Source organism: Octopus bimaculoides, chromosome 2 (genome assembly GCF_046866305.1).
Source record: "Octopus bimaculoides isolate indiv1 chromosome 2, ASM4686630v1, whole genome shotgun sequence".
NCBI lineage: Eukaryota > Metazoa > Mollusca > Cephalopoda > Octopoda > Octopodidae > Octopus > Octopus bimaculoides.
Genome location: NC_142929.1, coordinates 164,529,972 through 164,549,929, shown reverse-complemented (window position 1 = coordinate 164,549,929; position 19,958 = coordinate 164,529,972). Strand labels below are relative to the sequence as shown.

At 33.6% G+C, this 19,958-nt stretch overlaps 1 protein-coding gene across 18 annotated transcripts in view; it reads left to right on the top strand.

Annotated features, from left to right (window-relative positions):
• Window positions 1-19,958, top strand: part of LOC106875263 (rab GTPase-activating protein 1) — a 118,988-nt gene that overhangs the window by 84,454 nt on the left and 14,576 nt on the right. For 9 of the 18 annotated variants that reach the window (XM_014923344.3, XM_014923343.3, XM_014923338.3 and 6 more), the window contains 11 exons: window positions 577-836; window positions 2,084-2,150; window positions 5,491-5,593; window positions 8,278-8,444; window positions 10,464-10,487; window positions 14,425-14,584; window positions 14,874-15,121; window positions 15,772-15,885; window positions 16,534-16,608; window positions 17,373-17,498; window positions 17,931-18,074. In XM_014923344.3, coding sequence (XP_014778830.1) covers window positions 577-836; window positions 2,084-2,150; window positions 5,491-5,593; window positions 8,278-8,444; window positions 10,464-10,487; window positions 14,425-14,584; window positions 14,874-15,121; window positions 15,772-15,885; window positions 16,534-16,608; window positions 17,373-17,498; window positions 17,931-18,074 — 1,488 coding nt within the window. The remainder of the gene's footprint in view (window positions 1-576; window positions 837-2,083; window positions 2,151-5,490; window positions 5,594-8,277; window positions 8,445-10,463; window positions 10,488-14,424; window positions 14,585-14,873; window positions 15,122-15,771; window positions 15,886-16,533; window positions 16,609-17,372; window positions 17,499-17,930; window positions 18,075-19,958) is intronic. The other 9 variants (XM_089348020.1, XM_089348016.1, XM_014923342.3 and 6 more) reach the window with 1 other exon arrangement.

The window sequence follows — 19,958 nt, the reverse complement described above, 5'->3', positions numbered from 1 at the left end:
TGATTCCGATTCCTAGACCAGTTATTTATGCTTTTTGGCTCATTATTTCAGTCTCTATGTTTCTGATATTAAACATTATAAGAATCAATTTGAAACAGAAAAGAGAAACCTGCTTAATATGTTAAAACAGCAGAAACAATTTATAGTACCTAATACAAGAAGATAGAATTGCAAGCACTTTATAGTTAAAGTAGCAGACCTCGTGGATCTTCCAAGGTGTAATTTGAACCAACCATCCATGTATGTGTGTATGTGTTTGTGCATCAATAGCATCTGCATGTATGTGAGTGTGAGTATTGACAATAGTGTTTGTTTGAATCTCTCTTTCTCCTTATCACAGACTTTTGCAATTTACTTCCTGCAGTATGGCATTGTTTACACCACAGGAATCTGTCATTAACAATATAATAGATTGGTGATGTTGCACCCGACAACTGATAAAAATTCATGATCAAACTACAGTTAGTGGGTTTGTTGGTTATTTTTGTGTCAAATTGGTTCTTATAATAGCATTTAAACATTCTTATATCATTTCAAATTGTATCATTTATTTTACGATGCTTATTTCTGTTCTAGGTAGCCAAAGTTTTGTACTGCTTTGCTACAACCTTCAGGCGTGTTCCTAAGCAGCCTCGCAGTGAATCAATCAGTAGCTTGTCTGATTCTGAACAAAAGTTCATCTTCAGTGTTGGCCTCGAGTTCAAAGAAGATGATAGTCGTGGAAACTTCTCTACTGTCCCAAGGGACAAAAGTTGTTTTAAACTACGGTGCAATATGGATAAGAAAATTATTATCACTGTACAACAAAACAGTCTACTTGAGCTTAAAATTGAAAGGTTTGTTCTCTGTTGTTTCTACATTTAAAAGTGATTAGCATTGTGGTATATCTGATATTATTTCTCTCACTAACAAGGTATATAACTACATTTGTCTGACTGAACAATTCTCCATTTCATGGTTGAGTTGTTAGCATTAAGGTCATCATCCAGTTGTAAAACTGTTGTTTCAACAAAAGTCATTTTACCTACCCATACATTCTTCTCTTAAATTCATTTACCAACTTATGCTCTGTTGTTAAAGCAGGAGTGTCATCTCCTAATGTAGCTACTACGTCAGCATGAATGTCATTGGGGGCTAAACCCTTTTACTGCAGGCACTTGATAACATGACAATGCCAAATTTTGTCCATTTTCAAGAGAAGTTGCTAATAGTTACTTTTGAAGTTCTCTTTGAACAATCAGATATCAGTGTATCTGGAAAGTAACAATACACTTTTTAATAAGGAGATTTGAAATTGATGCATGCAAGATTTTGCAGCTTTAGCATCACTCCTTCATAGTTAGTTACACTATGAACTTTACAGCCTATCCTCATAATCAAGAAATTCGTGATATTTAGTGAAATAATGAACATTTTCATTTATTGGTATATTTAGTTAGTGTTTGAAGCAAAACTTAAGAAAACATTCTGACATAAAATTATTGTTGTCAAAACTGCATCACAATGTCAACAGACCAAAACTTTATCACAAAGGTTAGTGTTCCTCTTCAGAGTGAGAAACTACTACGACTCCAAATGGTTATTAATTCTCTGTAAAGCTTAGGTGAGACAGCAAGAGAATACTGCTTCTACACATACAAACATTGTAGACTGCATTCAAGGAACATTTGGCATGAAGTTACTTGCCATCACACTCCACCCTCTGGGTCACAAATTTGCTGTTTCCTATTCCAAACTTTTCTACTATAGTCTCTGTTTGGCCGGGCTTCTATTCCCACTCAGATACTTCCAACTCATCTCTCCTCTCTGTACCACCAATATCTTCTTACTTGGCCTTGTATAATCAGCCCCAATATTCCCTCTCCAGAACATTGTTTCTCTGGGATTCTCTTCCTGCATGTTTTTTGTTTATTTCTTGCAAACACTATTGGCACAATTTTTTTCTTAAAACTAAAGCAATCAGGAAAAAAGAAATACGAACAATTAAAAACAGGAAGTTTTACATCATGGAATGAAAGGCAATTTGTATCTAAAAGGGTTACAGAGGCATTGGTGTTATATATTGTATAATCTTTTGTTTCAGATGTTTTGGCTTATTGCTGTCTCCTGGTAGAAATGTGAAACATGGAGATATGCAGCTGATTGAAATGGTAAGATATTTGATAATTTGGAATATATTCTTTATATCATTATTTCATATGGTGTATGCAACTGAAACAGTATAGGACTCCCTTCCCCTCATATCTGTTCAACTATAGCTGTCTTTATAGTTCTTTATATTAATATAGAGTTATCTATAAGGAAACTATACAACTTAGTTGTTTTGTATAGTATGTATACTACTATAGCTGTATTACATAACACCTGTACACATATAGCTATACACGCATTGTATATGTTAGCTATATAACACTGTCTATACCAGGGGTTTTCAAACTTTTTGACTTGCGGACCCCTTTATATTTCAGGCTTTACCTTATGAAATTTATACATAAATATTTGCTTAAAATAAGATATATTTTTATATTTATTTATTTAACAGTATTTAACAAATAGGTTTATTGTCAATTAAAAGATTTCTATTAAAAAACATATATAAAATCAAATTGCCCATAAAAAGTATTTGCTGTCCACGGACCCCCTGTCTTGTCCTTGCGGACCCCCTGTAGTCCGCGGACCACAGTTTGAAAACCCCTGGTCTATACTATAGGGCTGTATAGAATACTATGTTTATTCATGTATAATTTGCACACTTTTTTTCCAGATCTTTAAACCTAAAAATCTGTACATTTTGGGTATGCATTACATGAGAACTAAATGTTCCTCATCTTTCCATGGTCATATTCAGGATGGCGTAAGTTAAAAGCTAAAAGAAGAGTTTAAAATCACTATAATAATCTAACGTTTTTCTTTGATAGTGTAATAATACATTAAATGTTGATCATATTTCATAATTGCACCTATAAGATCATATTGCTCAGAGCTGTTCACTACCTTATTTACACATTGAATTTGATTCAGAAGTAAAATGTAAAACCAAAACAGGAACAACCAAATAATCAAATGTATTTAATTTTTGTTTATACAATGCTCAGTTTGTGCACAGACACTGCCACAAGAACGTACACTTCTAAATATTTTATTTGTGTTTCTGTATCTTGCTATATTAGAGAATAACAAAAATGCAGTCTATCCATGAGCAATCAGTCAATATATCATTTAATGTTCAAATCATTTAATATATATAATTTATCATTAATATATAAATATTTCCTTTTATTGTATTAAAAATATTGACATTATATTAAACAATATATATTGCATAATTAATGTTTTTGTTAAATTAAAATGTATGATGTTCAAAGTATAAATCAAAAGAATGTTCTTCAAAAAGAAAACTGGTTATAAAAATATAAGAGGGATTTTACAAAATTTTCACTTAACATTTGTTTCCCTTTGGCAACACATGGTAAACTGAAAGTATACATTATCAAATGCAAATTGATTTTTTTAGAGAAGAAAATAAAAAACATAATTGTGTGGTGATTTTATGCAACAGATGCACTTTTTACAGTCAACACTGACCATGATAAAAGGTCATATTTTATAAAAAGTAAACAAAATATGATTATTAATTTGAAATTTAATTTTTTTTAAGAATGGAAATGTATGTCTGTTCTGAGACAAGTTTAAACAAGATGAAAACAACCAAAGACTGTTTTAATTTTGTTTTAAATATTAGCAGGGTTTTAAAAACTTTTCTACTGTTTTTATTACAGTTTGTTTTTAAAATGATCTTTCAGTTTATGATTTGAACATATAGGATCTGGCAATTTTTTAAAAATTAAAAACAATGTTGTATTGTGTGCTTTGATCAGAACTTTGCTTAGCCAAGTTTATATTACAACTTGGAATGGTATGTATTCTGGAAACATTGATATTTAAAACTTAGATATCTGAAGACCTTTTTTTAAAAATTAAAGAAATAAAGAATAAAAAACAAGTTGGAAGTGTTTTAAAAGAGTACCGTTTTCATTTCTCAACATCATCATCATCAACACTTTTGTTAAAATAATTTAGTTAATTTATTAAGCTAGTATTTTTGAAAGAAAGACATATCTTAAAGAAAAAAAAATGATTTAAAAAGTACTGAAAAATATTGTAAGTTTTTGGAAGGGAAATTTATGAATGACTCTTGTCATAGAGATATCTGCTATGACAAGAGTTAAACAAGATGAAAACAGTTAAATATATAAGATCTAATGATGTTTTAACATGATACCTGGCATTCAAAACTTAGTAATTGATAGAGTATTTTGGAATAAAAGAAATTGGAGAGTAGTGTGTGATTCTTCAATTTTGAAGTATTTACTTGTCTGTTCCAGGAAAGGCAAGTTAAGTTTTACATTTCCCAAAATTGATGGTTTCATTTCTGATGATGCCACTTTCCTCAAAGAGTACCCAAAAGAAGAGTCAGTGTGTATTATAGATGAGATTTATTTTTCTGGCATTTCATTACCCCAAAGTGGTGCTAATTATGTATGAGTGCAAAGTATAAAAACAGCTCTACTCTAATTCAACAGTGTTATATCTGTACAAACACAGCTCTACTATATAGTACCTATCTATGGCTGAACTATATAGAAAAGCTATACTATACAGTAACTGTACAATATAGCTGTATTGTACAATAGCTATATAACAACAGGTGTACTAATAACTATACAATTACTGTACTGTACAACATCTACTCAACGACAACTGTAATCATTAAAAGCTAACTATGCAGTAGTTATATAACTACTATACAATTCCAGTTGTACTATACATCTTCTATACAACTACAGCTGAATTATATAGTACCTATGCTATTACAGCTATATAGCTGATGCACAGCTTCTACAGAAGTATAGTGTTATAATTGTGATCCCTCCTAACTTTGAAGAGATATTTATATTCAAAGGCTTAATATTTAAACAAGCTTGACCTAAATAATTGGAATACTAGATGAATATTTTATACTGCAGTTGTTTTCACTGCACCACCACTTGCAGTGCTATCACCACCCTAACCCTAACCACCATTGCAACTAACAGTCATTGCTATATAATCACCACACCACCACCAGCACTATCACCTCTACCACAACCACAGCACAATGACAAGAACTGTCATCTCTACTTACACTACCACATCTTCCCTACCTCAATGTTTTCTGAAGTATCAGTTGTTATATAATTCACATAACAGTTTCTGTGCAGCCAGTTGCCAAATTAGTTTCCAAAGGCAAGCACTGGCCAAATGAAGAGATGCATATTCTAGAGAATGTAGTCTTGCAAATATGATATTTTAAATAAATAGGGGATGAACCTTTTACTTGATTAGCACTGATTGTGAGTTAAAGTCTCAACAACAATCTGTTTTATTGTCTCTGTACAGAGAAAACTTTTGTTATAGAATCTAATGTTGATTCTTTTTTTTAATTTCCAGGAATGCATGGGTAATAGCAATGATGGTAAAAGTTATATCATTTCTGGCCATTGGGACCCCACAGAACCTAGTTTTACTGTACTGAACTCTGAAACAGAGAAAGGTAAGTTCCCTCTTTAATGAACAACTGTATGATCCTTAAATCTGTATTGTTGAGTTGATAGATAAATCTCTATCACTAGCCTAAACACCTCTGTATGGTCAGATGAACTGCTAGAAACAACAGACAAATCTTTCTCACATGACACCCTAGTGTATCTATGACCATTATGATGTAGCCATGGATACACTACAACTGCAAAAAATTTAGGATAATGATCACAACTAGAAAGCTTTTGTACATCGGTTTGCTCAACGAGAGCTGACCTGGGCTAAAGAAGCAAATCTCATATATTCTTATGTTGTATAGGATTTAATTGTTCAGTGCTGGTGGCATGGAAAAAAACACCAATTATACCCAAGCAGAGACAATGAATGTAAGGTTGAAATGACTCTTTAGTCTTGCTGAGAGCAAGACAACCTCTATAATTGGTGCCATGAAAAAATGCATCCAGTACACCCTGCGAAGTGGGTGATGTTATGAAAAACATTCAGCCATAGAAACTTTGCCAAAATTGAGGCACTGAAGTAAGATGGGTCCTCTGACCCATTGAATCTTATTGAGCTGCTACCTCATGCCAGCATGCAAAACAGATGTAAAATGTTGATGATATATACATAAAACAGTATGTGTGTGTACACGCACACACACACACGGTCTTTGAAGTCTCACTAGATGCTGGCATTGTCAGACAGTCCAATGAAATCAACGACAGTGAAACTTGAAAGTCCTTGTTGACTTTTTCCAATTAATGTTTGATTATTTCTTTATATAACTGTGTATAAAGACATACATACACACATATATGCGCATGCGTGTGGCGGGGTTAGAGGGATACATTATCTGGCCAGGCGGCTACCGTGGTAGCTCTCAGTTGTGTTCCAGGTTACAGCTAACCATATCAATTAGTATTTAATGCCTGTGGCTATTAGGAGTTATCACTCACACTGTAAATTCCTTCGATGGGTAATTCCAAGTTCACTTCACTTCACTGGATGGTAATATTATCTGAAGTGTATATCAGCAATAATTATAATGATAGAGAATATGGAGACTGGTACATCCTCAAAATTTATATTTTACAATGTCATACAGCATATTTTTATGGTTATGACAACCTACATGTGTTTCCACTGCACAGAGTATGTGCAGTTGCATAGCTTTGTTCAGGGTCTTTCAACCAGCTTGGCTTGAAGCTACCTGAATTCAGTTAGTTGTTTATTGATTATGGTTCAGTGGGAAGTGAGGGGAGGGTGTTTTGAATCTGGAATCTGATCTGTTTGTAAACTAGTGTGGTTGACCTCGGTTTCACATCAGTTGCTGGCCAAAGTCAGGGTTCTATCTAATTAGGTCAGAGTTTATGTTACTGCTTTGGCAGGCTTCTTTGTATATTGTAGTGGATGGGTACTTAATAAGCTTACTTTCAAGTATAGTTCTTGTAATGTATTTTATTTTAGGGTGGTTCAGTTCTGTTATGTTCTTAGTTATTCAGATATTTTTGTGGCTGTGATGTTAATTATGATGGATAGTAGAAAGGAAAAGGAATATACACTTGGCTATATAATTGGGGAGTTTAGGACATGTGCTTCTATCTTTTCATTCCCACCCATCTGTGGGTGGGATATTGAGTTATTTAGAATGTGTATTAAATTTCTTAAAGGCTTTTTTATGTTAATGTAAGCATCTTAGGGCCTGTTCCAGCCTGCTATTAAGTAATTTGTGTCTGAATGTAAAAATTTGGTACAGTTCTTCTATACATAGTTCAAATCTGTTTCCCCACTATTCCATATGGTTTAGCCATGCAGATTATCTCCCATTCTGTGGTAAAGCCCTGGTTCCTATCTTTAAGAGACCATATTAGTCTGCTTAAGCTCATACTGTTCGTCTTACTTCAATCTCTAAATGAATTTAAATGATTTGCTAAAAATATGCTGTATGACATTGTAAAATAAAAAGAATTAAATTTTGAGAATGTACCAGTTTCCATATTCTCTGTTGTTATAATTATTGCTAACACACACACACACACATCACCTGTGTCAACTAGGATTATTGGAAGTTGTTATACACTGCTGGTCACATTGTGCTTCCAGATTTTTTCTTGATTGTGTCATTCTTTTCCATCTTGGCTCACATTGTTTTAATAAATCATCTCCCTGTTGTTGTGGAGGTCTTTCAAGTGCTCTTTGCTGATGTCTTGGATACCACTCAGCCACTGCATGGGTCTACTTGTTGTCTGTGAACTTTGCACTGTCTGGCCCAGTGGAATTTGTACTTCTAGTATTCTGCAGTCATGTCATTCACTGTCTTTCATTCTTGAATCACCTCATTTCAGATATGTTCTTTGTGTCATAGCCAATTGTTGTTCTTCTCGCTCCATAGTAAACCACATTTCACTTGTATATAAGGGCACAGATAGGACAGTGCTACTGAAGAGACTGGCATATAAGGTCTTGTCCAGCTTTGCTTTAAGCACATCTTTTATTGAGGTAAAAGCCTACCATTCTACCCTTATTCTCCTTGAGATTTCATCTATGTCTCAGTGCACATTTACTGTGTGCCCCAAGTATATATATATATGAGTGGAAAAATACACTATTTAAATATATTTCAAAATACTTTCAATTATCTGTCATTGATTGCACAAGAAGATATTTTGACTATTTATTTTTCCTTATACTTTTTAGATAATCGTGTGTTTTTGACTATTGCTGTTGATTTGGTTATCTCTGGCATCCAAGAACCAGTGAGATTTGCTATTGAAACCAAAGCCAAAATATTCCCTCAGACTGAGAGATTCTGGTACTTTACTAAAAAACCTCACTATGAACAATTCCACCTCAAATTGAAACAGGTAAGTCATTCATTTTTTCATCTCTCTTTGATGTTCTGCTGAAACCAAACAGTTGATCACCAGTCTCTGTGTAAATCTTTTCTGATATTCTAACATTTATGAACAATTTCTTTACTAGCATCTACAACAACTCCAGATAAACAAAGCCGACCTGTATTTTGAACATTGTATCAAACTATTGGTTGAGGATTACTTTTATATTTTTCCTCAAGGATTATTCACAATATTAACTTCTTTAATGTATGTATTGACTTAACAATCTACTTAATCTTTACCTGTTATCACTTCTGGTCAAAGGGATTATTAAACAAGATCTACTTCATCAAACCTTTACAGCGTTTCTTTTATATATTTATATTGTTTTCATCAGTAAAGCCTTTGAATGTCTTCAGGTGCCATCTTTTGTAACTTCAGGCACCATATTTTCCAACTTCAGATGTCATCTTTTGTTACAGACAAGTTTTTAGTGTCCAACTAGTCTTGAAATACGATTTTTTTTTTTTTTTGCAACAAGCAAATCTTCAAGTAAGCCAATGGAACTAGTGATTCTTAATCATATTTTGCATTGTGGTACATTTGAAATACTAGTGCACCTCACAAAGAAAGTTCAAAGTATATAGGAAATTGTTGTTTACCTTATTTCTTTAGTCATCATCATCATTGTTGTTGTCCTTTTAATGTCAACTTTTCCATGCTTGCATGGGTCAGAAGAAATTTGTTGAGCAAGGTTTTCTATGGCTGGATGCCTTTCCTGCTGCCAACTCTCACCTGTTTCCAAATAAGGTAATATTTTCCCATCACACAACATCAAGGCAAAGAGCCAGCAACACACACATACACACACACCTGTCTACCAAATCTACTCATAAGGATAGCCAGGAACTATAGTAGAAGACACTTTCCCAAGGTGCCATGCAGTAAGATTGAACCTGGAACCAATGGTTGGAAAGCAAATTTCTTACCACACAGCCACACCTACACCTATACTTGTGTATAACTATAATAAATAAATACTTTTTAAGACAGTCAAGCATTAGTTTAGATTTTCTAAAGTTTAAATCGTATTTTGTTTTAAAATCTGCCACCCACCCTTTGGGGCCACTGCTCTATGCTAGAAATAGCAGTCAAATCTTCATCAATTCACACCATATCTTCATAAAACATGGACATTTTGGACAATGTATTTCTTAGATCCCTTAAAAGATGGTTTGATTACAACTGGAATGCTTTTCATCATATGTTTCCTGGATCTTTAAGTGCCATCTAATTTAGTACCATGAAGTCTTGAGGTGCTACCTTTAGTAACAAATTAACCTGAAGTATTGCTCATTGCTCTATAAAAAGTAAGAGAGGTCATATATATATATGTATACACACACACATACACATACAATTTCACTGACTAGACCATATTTATAGTATATTCCATCCATTACTGTCACAGCTGGCAACTGCTACTGGCAGCTAACTTCTTAAATCTAGCTATTTATCTCCTTTTGTATTAAAGTATTGTTCTCTTTCCACACACTCTCTCTCTCTCTCTCTCTCTCTCTCTCCCCCTCTCTCTCTCTCCCCCCTCTCTCTCTCCCCCTCCCCCCCCTCTCTAACAGAGATGGTTTCTGAAGACAGTGAGAATTTGGAGATTTTACCAGCTGAATTATTAGGTTGATAATCAAAACCATACAAGTTAAAGTTGTTAAAAGTTTAAACAATAATGTATTGTTGGGCAATTTTACTTAAAATTGAATCTAAAAATTAATCTAATCAAAAGAATTGTATTTATTTATTTATTTATTGATTGATGAAAACTAAAATGCTGTGATTGGGTCAGTCCGGAGGTTAGGTTGAAGTGTCAGTTATAGTTTCTGTCTGACAATTGTTTCATCAACATATTTTCCCCTCTCTCTATGTTCTCCTTTTCACCCTGCATTACACTCAGCCCGGTGTTTAATAATCATGTTCCCTAAACAGCCTCATTAGGTGAAAGTCATTATTGTTGTTCTCTCATTCATCTGCTAGGTCCCAGAATGGACATGTCAAGAGGTAAGTGATGTAAAACCCGCTTCTGTTACCGCTGCACTATATTATATTCCATGTTGTCTCTCAAATCTTGCTGGATGAAGTAATCTCTGAGTAAACTCCTTCTATCACGCTATAGAATATGCTGCTCTACTGTAGCAAAATCTTGTAGTTTAAGCTGCTCTATATGTTATCATTATCACTCATATACTCAGTTAGCATTATCGTATAATTTTGATTGCTATTTACTTGTTATCATTCTCCCCTATTTGTGCACATGCAGCAATATCACATAGTTTAAGCTGCTTTACATGCTTTCATTATCATACTCTAAATTCATGTAGCAATATCACAAAGTTTAGACTGCTCTACATGTTATCATACCTTCATACTTTGCACACTCATATTTCATAGCCTACATGTTTCTCACACCATACTCTCATGTTGTAATATCACATAGTTTAGTATACTGCATTGCTCTTATATCACCACTACAGCCTCTCTCCATAGATTGTTGGAAAGAAAACATTCAAATTGTTGATTGTATTTCTCTGTCCTTATCTCTTTCTCCTGCTATCTCTCTCATCCCCTTCTCTTTCTCTCTCTTCCTCATTCAGTTTATGCACACTCTGTCTTCCCATCTTTCCTCCCCTAAACTCTCTTGTATTTCTGTCTCTGTAACTCTTACAGTGACATATATTATTTCTCTGGAATATTGTTTACTTTGTTGCAGATTTGTTTCATGTTGTTTGAGGACTTTAAAACTTTAGTAGAGTAGTGAGAAAAGTTTGAAGGTAGCATAGATGCTCTGTAGATGAAAGTTGGTATATTTTAGTGCCCTGTAGGGCTAAAATAAATCATTAAGTTGATGCAGAGGTAAGATTGTTGAAATTGATAGCTGCTAGAAACAAACTTGATGCCTGTGATCTAGCAATTCAAATCCTGTGTAGACCAGATTAAACTTTCATTTGGCCATAATTGTTGGAGTAGGGTCTAGAGTGGTTAAGGCATGGCAGTGTATGTGTGGAGGATGAATTGCTAAAAATATGCTGTATGACATTGTAAAATAAAAAGAATTAAATTTTGAGAATGTACCAGTCTCCATATTCTCTATTGTTATAATTATTGCTAATACACACACACACACACACATCACCTGTGTCAACTAGGATTATTGGAAGTTGTTATACACTACTGGTCACATTGTGCTTCTAGATAATTAAGTAAAATCTATGCAAAAAGAAGAGATATACTAAAGAAAGGCTATTTTACATTCAGACCCAAGAGTCACCACTAGCTTTATGTAGAAACTAACTGGAGAGGGGATCTGTGTAATGCTACTGTTTAACCATTTTATTGAATTTATTTTTATCAAGACACTGATTTTGTTTCAATAAATTTTCAAAATTATGAAAAATTTGGAGGGGATTTTGATAAAAAAAATACTGTAACTATTAAATTAAGGTAATGATATCTGGTGCACAACATAACATATTCTTACATCAAACTCTAAAGGAACTACTTGAATATTGTTGTATCATTAATATAATAACAAGATTTTGATTGAGATTTTTCATTTAAATACGAACACTTCTTACAAGTAGTTCCAAAGGGGTTGGTAACAAGAGACTAGATGCAGTTTTGGACAGGTTAACTGTAAAAGAATCAAGCACATCTTCCTTCAGTTGTGTGTGAACTCTATTATTTATTTACTGTTAATTATTTGGATGGATATGAGATCTTTAACATAATCATTTACCATCTTGCTTTTTCAATATTTTCAGTTACTGATTAATATATTTCTCTGAGAAATATTGGCTTCAGAAAGGAGGTATAGTTGAGTAGTTGTAGGGCTTGATTAACATTTCTTGGTTTCAAACTTTGAAAGATAACTGATGAATAGATATCTTTGCTTTCCCTGGGTTTATGGTTGACTAAACTGTTTCAGGTCTAGTATAAACTGTATTAATACCAAGAACTGGGACAAACCATGTTAATCTGGAGAACTAGAACAAATTATGCTTATATGGAAAATTAGGACAAAGCAAGTTAACATAGAGAGCCAGGACTAGGACAAATTGTACTAGCACAAAAATCTAGGTCAGACCATGTTAACTTGGACAAAATTAATATGGAGAAGTAATCATGGGTTAAATGATTCTGTAAATTTGAATTAGTGAAACATTTGTTTTATAGGTGAGCTTTTCCCTACTAACATGAGGTGATTCATAGTTTCAACTAGATCCATTGAGTTACAGAGAGTAGAGTGTTGCTGTTGGTGGTGGCTATGCAGCATTTTAAACCACCTATCTTCAAGTCAAAGTTTTACAGTTGCCGTGTATCTCTTATGTTAGGATATGTTTAACACTTTTGTTTTTGTACTTCTGTTGAAATATATTACCTTTCTTTCAGTTAATTTTGAAAATAATGAAAAATTTAATAAAATAACTTTCTCCTTATTAACCTGGTATTTGGAACATAAGTTAACATGAAATTTTACTGGAAGTTTTTTGTTTTAGTTAACTTTTAAACAGGAAGTTTGTATCATAAATTCATGGGTGGTAGGTGTTGAGCATGTTGGTATCAAAAAGGATTTAAAAATGAGATTTTAGAGAGCTTAAGAAATATATTGATTTCTGTTTTTCAAATTATTTCTTTATCTTAGATGTGTTATTGATATGTTTCAGTTAGTATAATCTCCAACTATCTTTTCTTATCAACCATATGTCATGTTCTAATCACTTGCCTGCTATTCCGAACAATGAATTTAAGCATTAGACTTTTAAGCATTTTGCCACCATATAACAGACTCTATACAACTTAAGTCTAATGTTTTGTAGGCTAAGTGATTAAAGCTGCAGGCCCAGTTAATAAAATTAAGTTTTTAGTTTTAATCCTTGGAGTAGCTTTGGAGATAGTATTGCTTGAAATGTGTCAGCCATATAGTCAAGATGAGGGAACTGTCTAACAAATATATATCACTTCAAAACTCTTCTCAAAAAAATTATGTAGCTAATATCATCATCATCATCGTTTAACGTCCGCTTTCCATGCTAGCATGGGTTGGACGATTTGACTGAGGACTGGGGAAACCGGATGGCAACACCAGGCTCCAATCTAAATTTGGCAGAGTTTCTACAGCTGGATGCCCTTCCTAACGCCAACCACTCAGAGATTGTAGGGTGAAATATATATATATATATATATATATATATATATATATATATATATATATATATATATATATATATTTTAATACATATCATACATGCTTACTGATGTTTGTTTCTATGGAAGAAAAAGAACTTGTGTGTGTGTGTGTGTGTGTGTGTGTGTGTGTAAAGTAATATGGTTTGTGTTTATACAATCAATCATACTTGTGTTGTATGTTTGTTAACATTGTTTTGTAAGAGTGTACGTGTATATATATATATATATGTATGTATGTATGTATGAGTAGTTAGTGTCTGTATCTGTATATGTTTATATATATATATATATATATATATATATATATATATATATAGTGTGTGTGTTTGTATACACACACACAAACACCACACAGCTATATAACAAGAGAATTGTTAGATGCTTCAGAAGTATGTTGTTGCTCGTATTTGGCCTTGTTTTGCAAGACAAAATCCATGTGTACCTGCATGTGCATGTTTCTCTGTATGTCTATACTCCATACATTAGATCTACATCTGTATTGGCTTCAGTCCCTGTTTATTGTTGCTTGTTAGTTGTTGTATATGATACTTGTTGTTATTGTTATATGTGATGTTTATTGTTGAATTGATGTTATTGTTGTATTTCATGTTATTGTTTAGTTTTCTTCTATAATCTTCCCTCTCCATTCACATGATAATTTTCTCCTTTTTCTTGTTTTACCTCAAGATTATTACTGTCAAATTCGGTTTAAATATTCCTTTTTTTTCTTTCTTCCTCCTCCCTTTAACAGATGGAGGGTTCCATGCCTTGTGAATCAAAATATGAAGTAATCACTGTTGAGAGCCAAACCGAGATTGACAGGAAGAAAACTGGTCTTGGACTTGGTCTTACTACAAGTAAACATCTTCATGAAGATATTCAAACTCCTCAGGAACCTGATGAGGAATCTGGTATTTATTCCTTTATTCAGTTGTTTCAATGTTTCTCCAACAGCACTCTACTGTTACTGACAGTTCTGTTCACTTTGTTTCTGCTCTTTTGATATTACCATTACCATCACTGTCACCACCACCACCACCACCACCACCACCACCACCACCATCATCCTTAACACACACCGACCTTCAAGTCTTTTGAAGTATTTTTTCATAAGCCTTTCCATAGTCTTAATGTCCCAATTTGAGGTTTATGGACCAGAATGTAAATATCTATAAATGTTTTCTTTGTTTCTATCTCTAGATGGAGATGAACCCTTACTGAGTGGTTCTGGAGCTGTAAGTAAAGATGTCACCGATGAGAATATATTAGAGGCTTGGCACGATGTTCTCACAAAATGGCACCAAAACCTCTCAATGCGACCCAAACAGGTTTCAACTCTTGCACGCAAAGGTATCCCTGAGGCATTGCGTGGAGAAGTTTGGCAGCTGCTGGCTGGCTGTGACAACAACATAGAACTTTTAGAAGCATATAGAATTCTTATAACAAAGGTAAGAGTTTACAAAAATTTACTTCTCTACATCCCCCTCCTCAACTAGTTGGTCCTATGTGAAGTGAAATACTGGGCTACTGAAGGCTACAGTAAGTAGGATGCCTCATGTAGGTAGAGCTTAAATTTCTATATTTTCCATGTAGTATTGATCTGTAGCTATTGGTCTAACTATTTAGTTTCCAGTTAGATTGTGTAGTCACTGGTCTGATTAACCTTACTGTATAGTCATTTGACTATGCAGTCACATGATCATTTGATTGTGGGGCTATTAACTTGACTAGTCACTGACATCAGTAATGTTTTATGTCTCATGAGAATCTTCTAGTTATTTTTTTAAGTGAACATTTCATGTCAGATAATTCCCGCAACAGTAATAATAACTGATTGTATAAAAAATAGATAAACCACTATGGTTAATTACTCAAAAATGCTACCTGCATAAAAATATTTGTTAAATTTGTGTCAACATATTTAATGTAGCAAACATAAAAGAATATAATTATAAATAATAATTTGGTGAATAATAGACAATATTAGCTGTTAATGTCTAATATTAATTTAAGTATGAAAAACAACTTCAGATATGTTTCCATCTTATAAGACCTCTTCAGTGAATTATATAAACTTATTTGAATAATTATTTTCCAGGAATCCCCAAATGAGCAAGTTATTTTAAGAGATATCAACAGAACATTTCCTGCTCATGACTTTTTCAAAGAATCTGGAGGAGTTGGTCAAGATTCTTTATATAAAATCAGCAAGGTAAGATTTCATTCTCAAATTATCAACTGAGTTTTTGTTTTCTTTTGATGAAGATTGGGAGAGAAGCATCCTATTTGAATATCTTAATAGCAGAACTTTTATGAGAGAAAGGGTAGGTTGAATGTTTCATGTAAGATTTAATGTTTAGTGAGATGTGAATACACAATTGACTGTCTGTTAGTTATATATAACTACCGCATCAAATTTGTAACCTTCATTAAATTATAAGGTATCTGCTCTGATTGTTCTTCTTTGAATTTGTAAAATTATCCCACTCATGGCAGAATAGAAGGAAAATGGTTGAGAAAGAAATGCATAGGATTGATTTTTCTCTTTTCAAGGAGATAATATAAACTAAACTCTCCACATTTCCATTTTTTAATGATCCCTTATTCATTTAGCATTTGTTTTCGCATGCTAGCATGGCTTAAACAGGATTGGTATCTGAGGCAAGATTTTATGACCAGATGCTTTTCCTGTCACCGATCCTTACCTGTTTCCTTTTGTTTCAAGTAAAGGATTACTATTTACACACAGACACAGACACATCATGCATATATGTCTATCAGAATATACACAAGTTTTACATTTCTAAATATACTTCTTATTTGATTGTTCACTAAGTGATTTTTGTGATTTCTGTTGTAGGCTTACTCTGTTTATGATGAAGAAGTTGGATACTGCCAAGGTTTATCTTTTCTTGCTGCTGCGTTATTATTACATGTGAGTTTACTGTTTTTTTTTTTTTTTACCTAATACTATTAATAGAGTAGGGGGTTAGAGACAGATGAGGAGAATGAAAGAGAGTGAGGAGGGAGATTAGTATATGGCAACTTAATATGAATATAATATTCAGTTGGGAATCAAATGTAGATATTTTACACCCTAATGTCCAACATATCGAAATGTCTTTGAAACCAAAAGAGTTTTACATTGATGGGATTAAAAAGCTTGTAAATAGATGGAAGGAAGTCATAGATAATCAAGGAAAGTACATTGATGATTAAATTTCAATTAAATATGATATTTGATCACTTGTTTTCTTTATTCAAAATTCAGACAGAACTTATGGGATGACCTGATAAGTCCAAAACATTCTGATTTTGCTAAATCTATTTTTGTTTCACCATTCATAACTTCTGGTATACATGTCCCTATTGACACGTAAAAGCACCCACTACACTCTCTGAGTGGTTGGCGTTAGGAAGGGCATCCAGCTGTAGAAACTCTGCCAAATTAGATTGGAGCCTGGTGTAGCCATCCGGTTGCACCAGTCCTCAGTCAAATCGTCCAACCCATGCTAGCATGGAAAGCGGACGTTAAACGATGATGATGATATATTTATGTTACTTACAGCAACATATATTACCTCAGTAGTATATACTTCTCCAATCTTTGTCACATTTATCCATGTCTCAACTCTCTATTAAATCTGTTTTTTTACACCAGTTTTATAGATCATCAATTGTTGATCGATTTTATTCCAGATGCCAGAAGAACAGGCATTTTGTGTATTAGTGAAAATTATGTTTGATTATGGTCTTCGAGATCTGTTTAAACAAGGTTTTGAGGAATTACATCTCAAATTTTACCAAATCCAACGGTTCATGCATGTAAGTACAATGAATTACTTGATAACTATTTTAGGAGAAATTCTTTGTTCGGTTTTAAAGATTATCTTCAAAAGAGGTTCTGTTAATATGAATAGCTTTTAAAGATTATATATGTGATTCAGTTAATATAAGTAATTTTTAAAGATTATCTCTAGATATGTGGCTCTATTGATACAATTACCATAAGTATGAATATTATTTAAAGATCATTACCAAGTGTGAAAGTCTCTTAATATATATATCTCCTAATGACTATTTTCAAATATATAATTCTGTTAATATAGAAAAATTTATCTCAATTTTTTATATATTTTTAAAACTATATAAATATATTTTATCTATAGACAAGTAACTCGGTGAGTATACATGTAGTCTATAAGATTATTTCTAGATGTGTGTTTCTGTTTATATATCTTTTTCATTTTTTAACAGGACTTGCTGCCTGACTTGTATAATCACTTTATGGATATGGGTCTAGAAGCTCATATGTTTGCCTCTCAGTGGTTCCTAACTCTTTTTACTGCTAAATTCCCCCTTCACATGGTGTTCCATGTGCTAGACCTTTATCTTAGTGAGGTGAGTTCATTATAATCTTCATTTATCATTGTTAACATCATCCTTATAGTCATCATCAACAGCAGTAATATTAGACCTAAGTAGAAGATAACTTAACAATTGCCTATCTGTCCTTCCTGTATGTTTCTTGTTTCTTTATTGCCCACAAGGGGCTAAACACAGAGGGGACAAACAAGGACAGACAAACGGATTAAGTTGATTACATAGACCCCAGTGCGTAACTGGTACTTAATTTATTGACACCGAAAGGATGAAAGGCAAAGTCGACCTCGGCGGAATTTGAACTCAGAACGTAACGGCAGACGTAATACCGCTAAGCATTTCGCCCGGCGTGCTAACGTTTCTGCCAGCTCACCGCCTTCCTGTATGTTTCTATTAAGTCGGCAGCTAAGTTCCCGCCGTTTTTAAAAATTTAAATTTCTTAAAAGGTTTAATAAAAAATAACAACTAATTAACCAATAATTTATTCACCCTTGCTGTTTACAACTTCTTCCCAACGTTCAACAAGATTTTCAATACCTCGTTGGTAGAAATCACCCGATTTTGACTCGAAAAATCGATCCAACCAAGCTCTCAATTCTGCATCAGTATTGAACAAAACTCCGTGCATAGCATTTGAAAGAGGTGGAAATCCATTGGTGCCAAATCAGGAGAGTATGGTGGGTGTGGCAGCACTTCCCAGCCATGCATTTGAATGGCTTCCTTGGTCATATTGGTGATATGAGGGCGGATGTTGTCATGTAGCAGCAGAACTCCATGCTGATGATTAGGTCTTTTCTCTTGAATAGCAGTGATGAGTCGTTCCATCTGTTGAACATAGAGTTCCGCGTTGACTGTTTGGTTCCGTTCAAGCAATTTATAATGGATAATCCCTTCCCAGTCCCACCATACGCACAACATCATTTTACGCGGATGAAGATCTTGTTTCATGCATGGTAATGCATGTTTACCAGGGCTAAGCCAGTCTTAACGCTGCTTCATATTGATGTACAGGCACCATTTTTTGTCGCTAGTAACGATTCGGTAAAGAAATCGTTGCTTGTCTCCATGGATTGAGCGGTGATCAGCAAGCAAACCAGCGGAGATTGTGGCTCGTTGATTTTTGTTGTTGTCACTTAAAGCATGCAGAACCCATGCTCCATACTTCTGAACCTTTCCCATAGAATGAAGATGTTTCTCTATAGCTGTGTAGAAGCATTCCATTTTCTCTGCAAGTTCCCTTGTCATTTGACGAGAATTTTCGTGCAAAAGTTGGTTTAATCGCTTTTCATCAAACTCAACTGGACGGCCAGAACGAGGTGCTTCTTTGAGGTCAAAATTTCCATTTTTAAACTTGGCATACCAATCGCGAGCGGTTCTTTCAGCTACGGTACCCTCTCCATACACAGCACAAATGTCGTGAGCAGCTTTTGCGGCCTTAGTACCTTGATTAAAAGCAAAAAGAAGTTGTCAAAAATGGTCGTTTTTCTTAACTTGACATTCCATTTTAATGATCTGAAAATAAACAAAAATTAACTAAAATTAACTAGAAAAAAACAAAAGGGATTCCAAAATGATTCAAAAATAGAATTTTCAAAAAAATAGATTCCAAAATTTAAAAAACTGGCAGGAACTTAGTTGCCAACCCAATATTTGGTTTGCTAACTGACACATCTCTGCTTATTCTGCTCTCCTGGCATATAGGAAACATAAGAGATACCAATTGAGAGAAATGGTAGTAGTCTGAAGTTCTGAATAAGAAATTTTTTCTTCAAAAATCTACTACTGTACTACCTTCTTGCAGTACCACCCAACATTAAAAAAAAGAATGATGTGTAAAAATCTATTTCTAGCACTATCATAAAGTTTTCTTGTACATAGGGTGAAAACTCATATTGTGTTGTA